General features: G+C 40.5%; 1 protein-coding gene across 1 annotated transcript in view; it reads right to left on the minus strand.

The window, feature by feature from the left end:
• Positions 1–7,119: 7,119 nt before the first annotated feature.
• The window catches only part of LOC138304021 (protein-glutamine gamma-glutamyltransferase 6-like), a 174,709-nt gene continuing 161,921 nt past the window's right edge, over positions 7,120–19,907 (minus strand). Inside the window, exons 11-13 of the mRNA XM_069243671.1 lie at positions 17,058–17,215; positions 13,824–13,957; positions 7,120–7,531 (exon numbers count right to left, since the gene is read on the minus strand). Of these exons, the coding sequence (XP_069099772.1) occupies positions 7,360–7,531; positions 13,824–13,957; positions 17,058–17,215 (464 nt within the window). The 3' untranslated portion in view covers positions 7,120–7,359. The remainder of the gene's footprint in view (positions 7,532–13,823; positions 13,958–17,057; positions 17,216–19,907) is intronic.

Raw genomic sequence — 19,907 nt, forward strand, 5'->3', positions numbered from 1 at the left:
CTATTCAGGGGTCCCGGTGCAGAGCAGCAGGAACTTCCTTAACTCCTGTTCTGGAGGCCTACTTTGGTTTTCCAGGCCTCGCCCTTTCACTTTGTTCGGTGATTCTTGATCAGGCTGGTAAGACGGAGGTCGGGTGGGGCCCCGATCCCGTTCTCGAAGGATTTCGAGTTCTTGGGCCTATTAGCATGATAAAACTATTTTGCTCTTGTGCGTGTGAATGTGCGCTTGATGTTTTATGGTAATTACATGCTGACACTCGAATCGGCAAGACGCGCAATTCTTTACTTGTGTACAAATCTTGATATTCATTGTGTGCTACCATTTTATGGCATTTACAAGGTAGCATTCGAATCAGCAAGATGCGCAATTCATTTCCTGTGCTTAATTCATGTTATTCATTGTATGCTACCATTTCTTGGCACTCACATGTTGGCCTTCGAATCGGCAAGACACGCAATTCATTCCTTGTGCTAAATTCATGATATTCAGTGTACGCTACCATTTCTTAGCATTGATATGGTGGCCTTCGAATCGGCAAGATGCGCTATTCATTTCTTGTGTGTAGTTCACGATATTCAGTGCGTGCTACCATTCCTTGACATTCACATGGTGGCCTTCGAATCGGCAAGAAGTGCGATTCATTTCTTGTGTCTAATTCTTGATATTCATTGTGCTTAACCATTCCATATCATTCACATGGTGGTATTCGAATCGGCAAAATGCGCAATTCATTTCCTGTGCTTAATTCATGATATTCAGTGTGTGCTACCATTTCTTGGCATTCACATGGTGGCTTTTCGAATCGGCAAGACGAGCGATTCATTACATGTGTTAAATTCATGATATTCAGTGTGGGCTACCATTTCTTGGGATTCTCATGGTGGCCTCCGAATCGGCAAGACGCGCAATTCATTTCTTGCGTTTAATACATGATATCCATTGTGTGTTACCACTTCATGGCATTTACTTGGTGACCTTCGAATCGGCAAGACGCGCAATTCATTTCTCATGTCTAACTCATGTTTTCTTTGTGCACAATCATTTCATGGCATTTACAAACCTTTGTGGAAATCTGCAATGTGCGCAATTCATGTTCCTGCATTTTAAGAAAACTAAAGTGTTAGAATTCTAGATGTTATATTGTATGTGCAGAATAAGTCCCTCAAGTACAATTCATATGGTGTTATAGAAATTATTCAGATTATTTTTGGTCCTCATGCAAAAGTCTATGCTTGAATTTGAAAGCTTAATTCTAGAAGGTTCTGATGTTTTTAATCCATGTGTAACATTTCATTGAGTGGTTCATTGGAAAGTTGTATTAATCTTTCTTGATTCCCTCACAGGTATCCAGTCATTTTGAGGCCTAGTTATTTAAGTCCATGCTTGAGTTATCCATGTGTCCAGTATGACAATGCTTAGAGTCATAGCCTAGTGATGATTAATATAATCTTGTTATTGTGTGTTCTAACCTTTTTGCTTCCTACAGGTCTCCTTCCCCCGCTGTTCCCTACCTAATTCATTTTTCCTCATTTGGACTCTCTTAGACTCTGTGACATTCTAATCAGAGTATCGGAGCTGTCTTGTGGTGGACGTGTTGGGAATGTGCACAAACCCCGAGGATCTAGTGACTGACATCCTGTTAATGAAAAATGACACAGCTTGCTGAGCCATACTAAGGCAAGGTATAAGACAATGTTATGTCGATTTGCTTTTGTTTCTAGGTTCCAACCGCTAATTTGACAGAGCCATAGTTAGATGTTTTTCCAAATTTGTGTGACTAAGTTGTTTTGCTTGAAGCCCAAACATGCTATTCAAATCTGTTGTTAGTTAGGCTTCTCACTGATGAAGTTCGTGATATGTAATAACAGTTGATGTCTTTTCTAGGTGTAGTGGCTCAAGCTTTGATTAGATTGCGATTCTTTTGCCGTTTCAGGCAGCCAGTATTATTTCTGTATGTTTATCATTTGATTTTGATACTAAGTTATGTTACAAAAGCATTGTTAATAGAGGGAAATAAACATTTTAACTTTTACATAAAGGAGTGGTTATTTATGATTGCAAGGGGATGGTGTTGAAATTACTGACTCCTATTGATTATTTATGTCATTGATTGTTACTGCTATTGATTTGTATTGGTCCTGGGTTATATGATGGGAACTACTCGAAGCGCAGTCAAAAGGTCCATCAGCCTATACGTGTCTCCCTTGTAAATGTACTTAATAAGGTCTGACACGCTAACAGAAAGCCATCCAGACTATTTTACTAGTCCGTTTTATGTCAATCTATCCACTAAAATCAGGTCCGTCTCTCCAGAAAAGTAGCTAATTTAGGCCCATATTTATACTTTTTGACGCATAACTGCGCCAACGCAGTTGTGCGTAAAAAATTTCACAGCGGGCTAACGCCATTCCAACGCACCATGCGGGCGCCTTATTTATGGAATGACGTCAGCCGGCACTGCGGACTGATCTGAGTAAAAAAAAAATGACTCACACCAGACAGCGCCGGCGTAGGGGAGAATGGGGGTTGTGCGTCAAAAAATGGTACAAGTCAGGTCTGAGGCAAAAATCATGCCTCAAACTGGACTTGCGCCATTTTTTGACGCACAACCCCCATTGACATGACTCCTGTTTTAGCAAAGACAGGAGTCGTGCCCCCTTGCCCAATGGCCATGCCCAGGGATCTTCTGTCCCCTGGGCATGGTCATTGGGCATAGTGGCATGTAGGGGGGCCCAAATTGGGCCCCCCTATGCCACTTAAAAAAAATATAAAAAAATACCTACCTGAACTTACCTTTACTTACCTGGGATTGGTCCCCCCATCCATGGGTGTCCTCCAGGGGTGGGCGAGGGTGGCCGGTGTGTCCCTGGGGGCAGGGGAGGGCACCTCTGGACTCCTTCTGAGTCCACAGATCACTTAACGCCTGCCCTGACCCAGGCGTTAAAAAATGGCGCACAACAGGCTGTGCGCTGTTTTTTAAGGCCCACCCCCTCCTGTGCGTCAAAATGACGCTGGGGTGTAAATAAGGCGCACAGGCCTTAAAGTCATTTTTTGGAAGGGAACGCCTACCTTGCATATCATTAATTCAAGGCAGTTTCCTTCTTCCAAAAAATGACGCACAGGGTGGAATTTTGACGTCCGCGTGGTCGGGCGTCAGTGTTTAAATATGGGGCAGGGTTTGCGCCGAATGTGCGTCAAAATTTTTGAAGCACATTCGGCGCAAACAGAGTATTAATATGCCCCTTAATGTTTATGTAGTGATTTTGCTGTTTTCCTAACTTTAGGTGAATTTCAGCTCAGATCTTAGGAACGGCTTCAACACATGGCTGTGTTATTTTGCCAGCTTTGACTGAGTCACATGAGTATGATGTTATTAACTGTATTCCGGACATTGTAGAGCATCAACTTGTGCCTAACTCAGGATTGGGTGGTGTGAACCCTAAAGCAGTGGGTCAGTCTCTCACTCCTTTTTATCATGCATTAGAGTACTAAGCTACCGTTCAAGGGAGAAGGAAAGGAGGGTGACAGCCACTTGTGGCTAACTGAGACAATGCTGAAGTGCCTAGCATTAACATTGTGATGGCCAGTCATCAATGAAGGTCAGTAGGAAGATTGTTTCTAAAGGATTATTACTATTAGACAACACTAAGGAACAACATAACCCTCTTCACTTGTTAGAAGCCAACAATACATTTCACTGGATCAGATGGCGGCTTTTTCATTAAAAAAAAAATGAAATATAGATTTACACCTAGGTTTACAAATTGGGACAAACTGGTGTAAGAGACCTTATCTGTGCAAATGCAAATCATTCTAAAGAGTTACAAAATTAAGTTTGGCAAGGCAGTTTTCCCTTTTCCACCAACGGCACTATTGATTTAATTTCATGATTTAATTCATATGTATGTATTCTCAGCCGTTTTTGCATATGTTCAATAACACCCTTTCAAACCACCCGTATACCTGAAATACTGTTCCTATTATCCAAAAGCAGTGGTTTTAATATGCTTTGAAAGTGTCATGCCCTCCATTCGAAATAAAATCCAAGACATTGACAAGATTGTGTGTTCGACTTCAAACAACCTAAATTCAGACAAAATAATGCACAGACTAAACCTAGATTTAATCCATTTGGTATTATATACCACGGCAAATCTGGGGCACATTGGTGCATCTTTTAGCCATCTTTTAGGTCGAGCTGCAGCACCTTCTGATTTTATACAATCTATATGGGTCAAATTATGTTATGTGGGTAATATCAATTATAGTAATTACATTGGACTTTATTTTTATTTTTCATTTCTGATGTGGATCTTGGTTCACAATATTATTTGCCTAAGAGGATTATGTTTAAATATTTTTAGATAAACATATTTCCATAAACCTAGATTCTGGCTTACTGCTAAACTTTATTTTGTACTATTTTGCAAACTGTCTACCGAAATTGTTCAAGAACAATATTCATCTTAAAGGTCTTCTGTTCCTTAGAACTTGGGAAGCATTGCTTAGAAATGGTGGAAGTACCATTCTAAAGTATCTCATGATCTCAACCCTAAATATTACTGTGATAAAAGCAGAGATGGTGGAAATTGGTGTGTTAAGTCATAGCAATGTAAAACTGTGTTTAACGTGTACTATACCACTACAAGTTTGATTAAGAATAAGGAAAACCTAAGTCAGTTGTACCAGATGTGAGGTACCATGCGAGGTGCTAACCTGTCTCCTAGCACACCTTGGAAAAATTAAATTAAACTTTTGATCAATGAGACATTGAGCTTTTGCTTTAAGCTGCATTGAGTGCCCCTTTCCATTCGGTCCTAGAAATCATAAGGTTCAGAAAAACCTTTCATCCATAATTTCTGAATCTTGTGAATATTATTTTTACCAACTAAAATCAAACAATCCCATTGAATGTATGGGTATTGGTTGTACATCTTGCTTGGCATATTAGATGGGTGCTACCCCTATGTCCATATCCACAGAACTACCCTTGTACCTGTCTTTCTGGAAACTCCAGCTAGGGGGAAGGCCGAACATGTCCTGTTGCAATGTTGCAGCATTTCTCAGTTTGTCATCTTGACTCATTGATTGACAGTCACTTTCTGAAGCACATCTTGCTCCTGAAGGGCCTGTGGGGTTCCGAAGACTGCTTAGTCCTGGTGATGCATGTGCCATAGATCTACATTGAGTGAACATATGAAGAACAAACTGAAGAGTTAGTTGTGGATAGGCACACAACCAACTTTTGTGTTACATTTCGACTTCTGGAGGTTCTGGGACGTTCAGGTTTGTTTTGGTCCTCTTTTTATCTTCACTATTTTCCTGTTTATAGATAATGATTTATTCATTGCAACACGACATCCTTAGTATTTTGTTCTATATTTGGACCTATTCAACACCACCTAAGGTAAGGCCTGAGTGTTTAACGAAGCAAGTAAAGGAGCGTGAAACATAAAAAAAGAGTCTTAGTTATACTTTTCATTGTAATACTGCTTAAATCCATAGACACCTATTAGTAAATAATAATATGTGTTGTGGATATAAGTCAATAATAGCTAATTTGCTCAGGACTCTAAGAAACGTTTTGACATGCTCATTTTACACATCAGATATTTCTATGATGTTGGGATCTCTACAACCTAGACTACTCAGTTCGTGCTGAAGGATTTCAAAACTTTTAACATTGTGCTACATAGGCGTGGTGCCTTCCACTACTAAGAATAAGACACCACTTTTACTCTGTACCTAACAACACTACTCCTCATCGCCAGCATTAATGCGTTTGATTAGAGATTTCTAGAGGTGGTGTGGGCTAGCCACTACATCGTTCTTTGAATACTTTACTGCAAAGATCCCATACTCTCTGCACCAGAATCAATGACATTGTTGTGCCAAGATTGCTTCCTAATCATCGATTATCATGCAAAATAATGTTATTGACCAGCTGTGTAAAGAACCCATATCAAATCTATACTGATGACAGAATCTTTTTGCTCCAAAGAGCCTCCATTCACTCATTTTGTTCCAACTGGTAAACGTTTAATGTCTTTTACTGCTAATGTTAACCAGTGGATTTGTTTGATCATCATCGAGGTATCTGGCCTTGAGGTTCCTTGTACATTACATGATAGATCCTCGTGGTACATTAGCATCCTGTTTCTAAATGGAAGGATGTCACATTGAAGTAAATGTTCAATGCAGCCACATGGACCATTCCGTGTATGTTTGTCTTGCACTATAGAATGTCTTGGGGCAGGGCTCTTGAATATAGCTGCCCAAGGAGCTTTGTAATTTCAGCACTCACTAAACTCGCGTTGCAGCATTTGGTAACTGTCTTGGAGATTTGTGAATTTTATATCATAAAAGAGTCTCACTGTTGAAATACCCTCTTTCAGGTCAAGAATATGGGCTTCATTACTTGTCACCTGAACTATTATCACCTGGATGGGCTCCACTCTGTGCGATTTTGAGTGGTCAGGTGTTCCTGGACAAGGAATTTCCAGGTCTGCAAATCCCCAATTTCTCCCGACTGCACACCAGCTATGGTCCAGACCCACTTGCCATGCCTTTCAACTCGTTCACATACAACGAAAGGACTAATTAACTCAGCGAGGCTCGGAAAGGGAAAGAGGGGAAGCATGAGATGGGTGGTATATGGTCTTACGATCGCAGGATGCAGCACATATTGTGTTCACCAACACTCCCAATGTTCCCATCACTACGGTGCAAAATGTAGAATTATATTCTAGTCCTGCTCCATTGTACATTGAAAGTGTAATGAATGTAAATAATCTAGCTACCCATTTGCAGTCCTAAATCATATTATGCAATCAACAAGGTATAAAGTGATCTACCTCTATTTATGGGCAATCCATAAATAGTCCATGAAATCCTATCTCACTACAATAAATTCTAAGCACAGCCAAAACGAATTGTTAAGTACACAAAGAAAGGAAGCAGTTCAACTTTCTTACGAAGGATAAAGGACTCAGCCACTGTTGCATTGACATTATCGTCATTGTTTGCAGCACATCCTGCCACTTTGCAGTTTACTGCTTTTACATCTTTATCAAGATTAAATAGTCTGTACCTGTCCACATTATTCGACATAGACAAAAGGACATTGCATTTCTTTGTTTATTTGAGAGTTTTAAATGAAAGCAGAAGATTATAAAATGTTCATGTTCCATTACCATTTCACACCCACAATTTAATTATGACTACAGATTTGTTTTAGATATCGTATGAATATATTTAAACACTACATAGAGCATTATTCGTAATACAAAACCAAAGCTTCATTTCTCCTTGAGCGAGTTTCATCAGACTGATTATTACTCTATAAATGTGTCTTGGAATTCATGCTTGAGCTTTAACTTGATGCAGTTGTGAAGCCACACTGATGGTCAGGAACCCTTTCATATTCAAAAACTTGTTACACTTGATGTAGACCTGGAGCTGTCTGCTGCCCTTCTTGGTAGGGGTGAAGTCAAGGTGGATACGCATCGTCTGTTTAGGCTTCAAGGACAGTCTGGAAAAAAGAAGAAACAAACCTCAAGTTTAGAGAAAGTGTGTCCCATGTTGGGACACAATAGACTTAGGGCCTGATTCAGATTTCGGCTGATGGGTTACTCCATCATAACAGTGATGGATATCCAGCCTTCCGAAATAGAAATCTCATTATTTCCTATGGGATACATATTTTGGTGGACAGGTAATCCGTCACCGTGTGATGGAGTAACCCATTTGCTGAAATCTAAATCAGGCCCTAGGTCTTGTCTGATTGTTGCTGGGACAAATAGGTCAAAGTCACAAACACAATGCTATTCAAAGTGAGGTAATGCCAGTGTTTTTTATTATAATATTTGGCCCTTGGGTATTAGAGAACAAGGGGCCAGACATATCATGCATTTTTCCGGTCTCAAACGGCCTGATTTGCAGAATCGGCCCATTTGCGACCAGGAAAATGCATTTTGGTATGTATTAATTCCAAATTGCAATTTGGAAACACGTTATCCAATCACAGTTTGGAATTGCAAATACAGTCCTATTCAGTATTAGGAAATGGTGTGTTTTGGGTGTCCCTTTCTAGTACCGAATCCCAGTGGTATGTAATAATGTTTTGCGACCAAAATGCAGTCGCAAAACATTTTCATTTTACCACCTACTTTAAGTAGGTGGAAACCCATTTTCAAATGGGAAGGGATCCTCAAGGGACCCCTTCCCCTTTGTGAATGTTTGAAATGACATTTTTTAAGAGCAGGCAAAGGTCCCACAGATCCCTGCCTGCTAAAAAATGACAAGTAAACTTTTGAATGTTTGTAATAACATTTTTTAAGAGCAGGCAGTGGTCCCACAGAACACTAGCCACTAAAAAATGAACAGTAAGCTTTTCATTTTTTTTTTAAATGCATCCCATTTTCCTTTAAGAAAAGCAGTCTGCATTTTGTTTTTTTTTTAAAAGATTGATTTACTTAAAAGCAATCACAGACATGGTGGTCTGCTGAGCCTAGCAGGCCACCATCCCAGTGATTGCTGAATTTCCTAATGTGTTGCAAATTGCGACCTACCTCATTAATGTTAATGGGGTAGGTAGATATGTGATCCACTCTGAATCACTAAGTGAAACTATGAGTTTCATACATCAGGAATAACGATTATTTAATTGCTGTTTGCAGAAAATCGCAATTATGTTATCGCTATTCCTAACATTGACATATCTGGCACCAGATTACGAGGTGCAGGAAGATTAAGTGATTTGTACAAAATGAAAGGTGTTTGAGCTGAGGCTAGGATTTGAAACTGCCTCCCATTTCCAATGCCTGGAACTCTGGCCTTTAGGTCACTTCATTTTCCTTGTGTGCCACACTTTAGAGCATAGAATCTAATGAACATGAAATAGCCACATTATTGTCATGTTTTTGCATAGCCATCACCCATTCAAAGAGGGATGTGTATTTCTCTTAAGCAGGGCTAAGTTTATTTATAACCTTTAACCAACTGTTATGCTTACATATTTGACATTAGTCTCTCTATTTGCACAGATTTCATTATGACTAGTAATTCCACACCAAGTAAAATTAGGGATTGTGTGCAGTGGTATCTCCTGCGGAGACACCATCCCGCACAGCCCAGTTTGATGGCCAGTAGAGGTCAACAGTCTATTGTCTCTCTTTTGACCTTGCAGACGAAAATTCACTAACCCAATCATAGGTCACACCCCATTCAGGGATAACCGTAGGTAAATGATGGCTGACCACAGTCATTTATTGTGCGGATGCAGTATAGCCAGACTTAGAAACCCTTCAAAAAGATCTGTTCTCCACAGACCTTAGTCTCACAGTGTCTTTATTGGATTTGCTTTACCTGGAAACAGTAGACATAACGAAACTTGCAGAAACAGAAAAAGACAGAAGCACAAGGAATAACAAATGGTTACAATCTAATTTTCTGACTTTTTTATATTGCTACTAAGACAGCATTTTCCAAACTTCTTGCTAAGCTTAATTTACACATCTGTTTATGTAGGCTCACTTCAGGGCTCTTAAAGAGGATAAAGACGGTAGACTTCAGAAGCTAATGGATTTCTGTAATGGAGTTTTACATTTCGGGTTGGAGCAAGATTAATGCACATGCATAATAGAACATATCTTGGCTGCACCACAATACAGTGCCTTTATGAGTGAAAATACATGTGTGACGTGTAAACTGCCTTCATGTAATGTTTATCAAATGAATTTATACTTTAGTATCTTAATGAATGATAGGTTTCATAATCATTCTACATTTATTGTGTTTAATAGACTTTTATTTGTAAAATTACAACTAAAATATGTATTTCCTTTCTGTTGTTCATGCTGGATTTAAGGCCTACATCATTCCCATGTTTAATTTCAACATGAATCTTGTTTTCTTAGTTCCTTATTTTTCTTTCCTCTGCAGATGATAGATAAGGAAGCAGCTGGGTTGCCCAGGACCAGAATCGGTAGCAAGGAGCCATAAGAACAGACTCTCCTTTGGATTCCTGAGCATGGATGTAATCCCAGGCTGAGCTGTTGTGTTCAAAAGAAGATAAAAGTTAATTGGATATATTTCACAATGGTGTTTTGTTAGTGGGAATCTCCTTCGGTATGATTTCAGCTACTGGAAGGTTTTGAGGCTGATTATAGTGTTGTTTAGCCAGTTACAGATTTAGATTTCCTTTGCCCTTTGACTAGCCTTAGAGAAAGATAGATCTCCTTTTTTATTAGACTAAGTGGCTTTTTGCTAGGCACATCTCTCTCAACAGGACTTCTACCAAAGTTCCCTGTGATCCTGATGTTTGTCTCTCTGTTCATCTTTAGATTATTAGAATAGTTTGGAATTTAGATTTGATGATTAGGCAGGAAACTCTGAGTCTGAATTCAAAGCATCATATGCTTTTCCTTATCTTCTGCATTATCACTACTGAATATCTGTCTTTTATATGTTAGTGAAATTTAACATTTTCAATGTTTTAATTCTCCTTTGGTGATCACATACATTTATATTATGGCTCATATTTAAGGAAAAGTGGTGCATCAGCTATGATGTGCCACTTTTTGGTGCCCCCTCTACCAGCACCTAACGGTACCATGTTTGTGCCAAATTTATAATATGGCACACCATGACGGTTGTTAGCACAATAGCGTCAACATTTCTGATGCTATCTTGGCCCTTTGCAACACTAGCATCAAGAATGTTGATTCTAGTGCACCAAAGTGCTAGGAGGCCCATTGGTTACTATGGGAGCATCATTTTAATGTCTGCTCTGAGCAGGAGTTAAACATGATGCCAAAAATGGCGCAGTGAAATCTTTTAAATTTCACTGCTCCATTTTTGCGGGCCTCCTAGTGCTAGAACACCCCCCTTGCATCCATTATGCCTGGTGCATGCATAATGTGACACAAGGAGTTACAAAGTGGAGCAATGGATGCATTGCGCCACTTTGTAAATATGGTGCCGCAGAAAAGCCACTTTAGTGCTGCCTTAGCATTAAAGAAGTGACTCTATAGCAGCGCTGAGGTGGTGCTAGGGGCCCTTAAATATACCTCTATATTTTCAAGGCTCTTTTATATAAATTTGGCTTTGAGTTTGTAATAAAGCCCTTTCTAATCTTCAAATTATTCTCTGAGATTGTATGTATAACCAAATGGGTTGCACTTAAATAACTTGTTGTGAGTGAAGGTGTTTCTCTTTGCCCCTCGGGATTCCTTGAAAGATTCATCAGACCTAATCAAGAAGTAAAGAATGCCGCTAAATCATTCACAATTAATTTGCCCTCCTTGTTTTATAAGGAATACAGCACTGTTGTCAACACCACACCAAAATAGTTAATTATTCTCTAAATATAATTTTGCGCATTTCCTCTCGTCATCAAATTGTGAAACAGTAATTGATGTTTTATTGTTCACTTATAAAAAAAAGTGAGAAAAGCATGTGCTTTCTCATTCTATTTGTGAAGCAGCCACCTCGATAATACCTTAGATAAAGAGAAAAGTCAAAAAACTTGTTATAAAGAAAGGCTAGAATAAAAAACAAATGGCAGACTTATCTAATCAACAAACCAGGAACGACGGAAGAAAAACGCTCTGACCAGAAGAAAACAAGAAAAAAGTAGAACGCACGGTCTAAAGAAGATCAGAGCTTTTACAAATAGTTTAGTTTATACATTTTCATAAAGCGCATAGCTACCCTAGGGCATCCCAGTGCTAAAGGTACAGAGACATCCAAGACACATGAAAAGACACAACTAATGATTAAAAAGAATGGTTTTCAGTTTCTTCCTAAAAAAGGATTCAGAAGGTTCATGGCGAAGCTCAGAAGGTAAGGCATTCCAAAGATGGGCAGCAATGATAGTAAAGGAGATTCCACCCCATGCTCTATAGACACGGGTATATGAATCTGCCGGGCTAAAGAAGATCTAAGGTGTCTTCGAGGGGCGTGAATATAAATGTGTTTTCTAAAAAAGAAGGTCCTTTGTTATGTAAGGCTCTGTGAGTGATGCACATGGATTTAAAATGTATGCGATATTTGACCGGCAGCCAGTGGAGAGCCACAAGAGCCGGCTTGGCAGATAAATGTCTCGGGCAGTCCGTAAGGAGCCTAGCTGCAGCGTTCTGAACAATCTGCAGCTTCCTTTTCACGTATTCCGGGGAGCTGAGGTAGAGGGAATTCCCATAGTCCAGGCGGGAAAGAATTAATGCCTGGACCAGGATCCTTCTGGACAAAGGAGGGAGAAGATTGAGAATCTTCCTAAGCGATCTGATAAGGCCAAAACAAACCGACGAGATTTTCTTAGCTTGTGAGTCCATCGTAAGACGGGTATCCAGTATAAAACCTAGGCTTTTAGGGGACGGAAGACTGGCAAAGGTCTCTGAGTAACAAGATAAAGGGGAGGCAGGAGAGCCATTGCCTAAAATGAGTACTTCAGATTTGCCGTTGTTGAATTTAAGCTTGGATTGAATCATCCAGTCACTTATGTCCTTCATCCAGACAGATAGCTTTGCAGAGGGAGACTTTGCAGTACTGGAGAGAGAGACGACTAATTGAGTATCATTGGCGTAGGTGATCACTGAAAGATTGTGTGGGGCAACCACTTTGGCCAAGGAAGTTAGATAGATATTAAAGATGGTAGGACTTAAGGAGGATCCCTGAGGGACTCCACATACTGAAGAAACGACATTAGACAGGAAAGAGCGGTCTAAAACTTGAAAGGATCTTCCAGTAAGAAAGGAGAACAGCCAAGAAAGTGCAAGGCCTCCCACGCCTATCTTACGGAGTCTATCACGAAGAAGAGAGTGGTGAACCATGTCAAAAGCTGCGCTGAGGTCCAGGAGAATAATGGCTACATGTCCTCCCTTATCTAATAGATGACGGGCAGATTTGGTCACCGTCAGAAGCGCAGACTCAGTGCTGTGTTGTGCTCTAAAACCCATTGGGGGGGGTGAAGGAGCACATTACTTTGCAGATAGTTCATAAGCTGTAGATTTATATGCTTCTCTAGTATCTTAGCTAGAATGGGGAGAAGAGCAATGGGTCTGTAATTATCCAGAACCAAGGGGTCAAGTTTGGGCTTTTTAAGGAGAGGTTTTATAAAGGCGTGTTTGAGCAATTGGTGGAAGAGGCCTGCAGTGAGAGAAGCATTTAGAGTTTTCGTCAAAGAAGGAATAACAACATCTGCGGCTTTTATAAGAATAGGCGGGGGAGCAGGATCCAAAGGGGAGCCAGATTTAGTTAGAATAGTTGAGGGCATGTAGGAAACGGTGAAAAAGACAGTGGCTCCTGGGCCATAAAATATGAATTGCAAGAATCAATGACATATGAAAAAAATAAGGACGACACAAGATTGAGAGAAACAGGGCGAAGAAGGAGAGCACATAAAGAATAAGTTGGAGGCCAATAAGTCAGAGGAAAGAAGAAATTGGAAATAAAAAAAAACGTGGAATACATTAATGAACAACATATTTACCGTGAATAAAATAAGAAGTGAGAAATAAGAAAATATTGGCATAAAGGGAGCATAAGAGAAATAATAGGGAATGATAACAGTATGTGATATCAGAAGAAAAGCGACATAGACATACCACAAGAAACATTGAATAATGAAGTATAAAGCGTCAGAAGTGATGCTTGGAACAAAAAAAGGTATTAGAAACATGCTCCATTAGAAGACATTGTAAGGGTTACATGTTCAGATGTCCATCCGGGCCTTTAAACCTCAATCAAGAAGGGGTAGAACTTTATCAGCAGGAGATTCAACCAATCAGAAAATGTTGGGCAAAAAGCCACGCAAGAAAACTTACAGTTTCGTTACTTCGTGTGCAAACAGACCACTGCCTCCGGCATGCATCTCACAGTCCTTGAGCTCCTCGGAGAGAGGGTTAGAAAATGTTAGGTCCACCCGAGATTTCTCATTCACCACAGCCTGGCCAACAACCTAAGATGAGAGATAAGAATGAGTCAAAAGGTGTGTGGTTAACATCCCTACTCCCACAGGCCCTTGTATTCATTAGATCACAGTTGCCCATTGAAGCATGGTGGGTGTCTAAAGTTGGTCCGCACATATCATACTTTCTAATTATCAATCAGAATTTATACACCTGTTTTTACAAAAAAACATATGACCCGTTTATGAAACTGCGTGTGGTCAGTGCAAAGGCTTAAGATTAAAACTGTTTGCAAGTGCAGCTGTGTTTTAAGGGCCAACACTCATCTGAAGTAAAGAAGCTTATAATGCCGTGCCCTTCATGTAAGGCCAGTGATGGAAAACTGTAAGAGTCCCAGAGTCCCATTCCAGTAAATACCCTGGATGAATCCTGCTTCAGTTCATCCTAGGAACTCTAATGCTCTGCCCTGAATCCAGTGAGCACCAACCCACCGTAATGGCATGTGGCCCATAGATAGCAACCCACAAATGTGCATTGCGTATTAGGAGCTTGCATCCACTATACTGCACTGGGCACTACCGTTCTGAACGATGAGACACCTACATTTAGAAAATCACAATGGCCAAAGAGTAACAACTAGGAATGTGTTGAATGTACCTTTCACTTGCATAGCAGGTAGACGTTAATAACGTCACAACTTTGTGAAGTTGTGACGTTTGTAGAATCCACAAAACTTAACTTGCACCTAAAATGTTGAACTGAAGAATTCTACATGAAAAGCATACGCATGGCTTAGTTCTTGATTTAAATGTACGTTTATGTAGGATTTATCCTACAAACAGATGCTAATGTTGGGCACTGTCAACCACCTTTCTAAAATTGTGATAATGTTGCCAAATATAGCCAGGTTTTTAAAAGAAACGTTTAATTTCTGGCAGTTTCGGAGATTGCTAACTTCGCAAACTGCTGCATATGACAAAGTGGTATGGCAGTTATAACTAAAGCATATTTTACACTTAAATAGAAGAACATGAAAGAGTTGAAGAGGATAAGTAAAGAAGGGTAGACCCAGGTCCCATAAAGTTCACATTATTATCCCTGCTTGCTTGTTGCTGCCCTGCTGCTGTTCCACAAACCCCTTAGTTATGCATGGTTTATAGGTCTGGTTGAAAGGAGATTTTGCGTTCGCATCAGCACAATGCATGTATAATAATGGACTCTATTCCAACACACATGCTAAGGGTTAAAAGAGTGAACTGGTTGCTCTTTCTTGGCTAGTGTGCCTTTTTGACAAGATAGATTTAATGCTGCGGCAATAGGATGGATCTTCTTGGGGTTTCACTAGTGATGTATCCACTGTCCTATTTTGTGAAAAGTTAAAATAGGCAGCTGTGCAATGTTTGAGGCACAGTGAGGAGTTAATGTTCTTTTTACAACGGTGGAATGCGCTGGGTTTTCAGTCTTCTCAATGCTATTCCATTAACGTGCTAATATTAGCTAACGAACCAATAGCAGCCCCCATACTTCTCAGAAGGATGATGTTAGTTTGTGGAGGGCTTACGTTTCTCTCCCTGCTGTTGTCAGCTAAGTCCCAGAGAGACCTGGCAGCCACCACATTGTCAAGAAAGAAAAAATATTTCCAGTTAATCAAAGTAAATCTGTGAGATGTATTGTCGGCTTTCCTTTACAAAGAAACCCATAGCTTATAGCAAAAGGTGTTGGCTGTGTCGTTTTACATTTTCACCGTCCTACGCACACAGCCTTAAGTGCAAGCTAGAATATCTGAGTTTCTACCCAAAAAATATCTTGCAACAAATATAAGGTAGCAGTAATATTATCAAACATATTGTGAAGCAAACTATATTTAGGTAAGTATGGATTAACCATTCTTAACGCCAAAGTTATGTCATGTGAAGATATCTGTATTGTCATTATACATAGATGTGAAGTTAAGTGTAGCAAACCATGGTAGGGAAGACAAACCTAAAAAGCATAATTAGTCACAAAATATAATTCCACCCTTTGTATAGCTTCACTTTTTCGTATTTCAAAGATATGTTGATGTGTTTATAAAATACTCTCTTCAGTGTATCCTCTTACCATATCCCCTTCAGTGTACTTCAAGAAAGTCAGACCTATTGGTTTCATAACGTTTATTTTGTTTTTTGAAGATTCTTTCAGTGAACTTTCATTTTGTTTTGAAGCTTTTACTTCTGGAAGATAAGTCAATCACCTTATCCAACATATCCCAACACAGGGCCTGATTTAGAGATTGGCAGATGGGATATCCTGTCACAAACGTGACAGATATCCTGTCCGCCTCATTACAAGTGCATTATAGCTTCTGGCACTCATAATGAGGCTGCCTGGATATGAGTTCTGTTTGTGATGGAGTACCCATCTGCCAAAGTCTAAATCCGTTTTTAATTACTAAAGAAAAATTATTGCACTCACAGGCATCATTTAATGAAATCAATTGAAATTTAGATGGCTAAAAAACCACACGAATCTGACGCAAAATGATAAATTCATGCATATAACCACCAAAGCACTTTAAAAAATGCATTTATAATGTACATCAACATGCATGTTTATACACAATTACAAAAGACAACCATACAAAACAGACACATAAAGTGTATAGTGCCCCCAATGCAGCAGAACCAAAAAGAGTATATGTAACCTGTTATGCAGTATAAAATCACTTATGTGTTACAAGAAACAAACAACAAAATAAGGTTAACCAAAATAGTCCATCAGCCTGAATTGGCACCATATTGTCTGTTTGTTCTACTTTGTCGATGACGTTGCAACCTGGAAGAAAGGACGACTGAGTCTAATCAGGACCTAATATGATATGAGGACCATCACCCATCCAGATAATACTGAAAGAGAATTCCAAGTGTAATGCAACCACTTGGGAAAATTGAACTAATTTATTTTAGTCAGAGAAGAGAATACCCAGACTACAAAAGAAAGTACCGGCATGGACCGCATAGTTCCTTAAACGCCAAGGAAGAATGGTTCCCTCAATACAAGGCAATGCGACTGCCGACCGCCTCTCACTGATTCCTTCCAAGAAGAAAAACAAATCTCTAAATCAGGACCATAGTCTTTACTATGGAAACTGCAGGATGCATAGATATTTACCTTAATGTTGATGGAGGGGCTCTTCAGGGTGACGGTCTGGCTAGCCATCACTTTTCCCCCTTGACCAACATTGCAAAGCGCTGACACTTCAATGACATTATCATCCGTTAAAGATAGCCTATACTGTCCGTATGGAATATTCACTGGAAGCTCCTTCTCTGCAAAAGTGAAACAGAACATCAGTCAGAGTATTTATCATTACTTTATCATATCTAAAGTGAGGGGATGTGATAATACATAGCATTATCTGAAAACCAGATAGTGACTGGGTAAAACTTGACTGCAGACATGCACATTTATATTAATCCTTTCAAGCAGAACGCTGATGGTAGTGCGCAACGTTGACATGAGCAAAGACCAAGGCCCATATTTATACTTTTTTAGCGCCGCATTTGCGCCGATTTTTTATGCAAAAGCGGCGCAAACTTACAAAATACAATGGTATTTTGTAAGTTTGCGCCACTTTTGCGCCAAAAAATGACGCAAATGCGGCGCTAAAAAAGTATAAATATGGGCCCAAGTCTCTCACTGCAGACATTGTTTGAAGAGTCCCCTAAAGTCCAGGAAAGACCTGTTCAACCTGCTGTTTGAGCACACTTATCCCTTCCATGACAATACCTTTAATCATGTGTTCATGATCTCATAGCCCTTCTCTGTTTTGCTCATTTCACCATTTTCCAGTTTTGAACTGGCCAATCAGACCATAGGGCATTCTCTGAGAGACAGAACCTGACAGGCCTGTATCTGGTTTCTGGAGTATGAAGCCTAGGCTCATATGCCTTTTCCCAACAGGGCAATGAGGACTAGCTGCCAGAATCACCAAGACTAGGAATCAAACGCATACACACAATGTCAGACACTTCAATGACTCTTCTGCAGACTTTGTGCCACCCTTTTTTTTGTCGACCGACATTTCAACTGACATTTGGCTGCCTGCACTGCAGTGACTGTAGTTGTAAGTGGCGAAATGCCTCTGGGTGGGGTTGAGAAGGTGAAGGAGACCTCACGAAAAAAGAAAAAAAGAAAAATTACCGTGGGGTAAACCCCTCCATCAAGAGTGGTTTGGTGAAATATCCACAAATCAGTCAGCAGCATCTATGGTACCTTTGTGCACACAAGCAAGCTCACATATCCTCTAGCATTGATGTAACAACCCAGTAAGTCGTTATACATGGTTAAATATTAGCTGGCTTGGGTCAGCATGCACATGCCCAGCAGCTGTGTACAGGTGATATTAAGCGGCATATTTACAAGGAAAGTGGTGGGAGGCAGCACAAGAAGTTACCTTGCTGCGCAGCCCGGCACCACAGGGAAAGGACAGGGATGCACTGTATTTTTTGAATAGGGTGTTTTCCTTTCCTTTCCCCCTGCGCTGTCACCATTTTGGCAGCCTAGCGCCAACGCAGGCACCCTTCCACCATGGTGCAAGGGTGCCTCCGCAGCATGCAGAATTGAGTTTGTGCAGGACGGGAGGCAGGATTGTTTTTGTGCAGGAAGGGGCACCTTCCTGCACAGAAACAATCCATGGAGGAGTGTGTGTGCAGCAGAATGCAGCACACATAGAAAGAGGAAAAAATGAGGAGAAATAAAGTCCTTGTAAATCTGGGAATGTGTCAAAACCCATTGGGTGTTGCATTGGAAAACCCACCGCAACGCCCATGGAACTCCATCCCCCCAGAGGCAGAGTAAAGCCACACATCAACCTGTACTGCCTTGCCTTACTCTATATCAATGTGGCCATGAAAAGCCATGCAAAGTGGCTTTGCATGGCCTCATAGATATGGGTCTGCAGTCTGCCCTGCCACAGTATCAAAAACGTTGATGCTCCAGTGGCAGAGAGAGCTTGTAAATATGCCCCTAAATCTCTAGATGCTGTCTTCTGTCTTCCTGTACAGTGGCCTGGCTGTTGCACTCCTCATATCTCCATGCAGTGCCTCTCTCAAGCTAGAAACAAACAAGCAGGTACAATGTGTGGAGAGTGATGGATGAGTTCAGATGAGGTGAAGGCAGGTAGGTTTGGTAGTTAATGGAGGACGAGAAGCTTGGGACATGTAAAGAATCAGGAGGCAGAGAGAGAGTAAGATGAGAGGGTAAATGATGAGGAATCAGTAGAAGTAGAATTGATAACTGTTGGACCTGGCTTTTTGACAGGGACATCCCCAAACTTTTTGCCTCCTTCCTCCTATTTTTTCTGACCTGTTGTTGAGGCTTTTGACCTCTGGGCACTTTACCGCTGCTAACCAGTGCTAAAGTGCATATGCTCTCTGTGTAAATTGTACTACTGATTGGTTTATCCATGATTGACTATTTAATTTACTTGTAAGTCCCTGGTAGAGTGCACTACATGTGCCTAGGGCAGGTAGATTAAATGCTACTAGTGGGCCTGCAGCACTGGTTGTGCCACCCACCTCAGTAGCCCCTTAACCCTGGCTCAGGCATGCCATTGCAAAGCCTGTGTGTGCAGTTTCACTGCCACTTCGACTTGGCATTTAAAAGTACTTGCCAAGCCTAGAACTCCCCTTTTTCTACATATAAGTCATCCCTAATGTGTGCCCTAGGTAACCCCTAGAGCAGGGTGCTGTGTAGGTAAAAGGCAGGATATGTACCTGTGTAGTTATATGTCCTGGTAGTGTAAAACTCCTAAATTCGTTTTTACACTACTGTGAGGCCTGCTCCCTTCATAGGCTAACATTGGGGCTGCCCTCATACACTGTTGAAGTGGCAGCTGCTGATCTGAAAGGAGCAGGAAGGTCATATTTAGTATGGCCAGAATGGTAATATAAAGTCCTGCTGACTGGTGAAGTCGGATTTAATATTACTATTCTAGAAATGCCACTTTTAGAAAGTGAG

Source organism: Pleurodeles waltl, chromosome 7, assembly GCF_031143425.1.
Source record: "Pleurodeles waltl isolate 20211129_DDA chromosome 7, aPleWal1.hap1.20221129, whole genome shotgun sequence".
NCBI lineage: Eukaryota > Metazoa > Chordata > Amphibia > Caudata > Salamandridae > Pleurodeles > Pleurodeles waltl.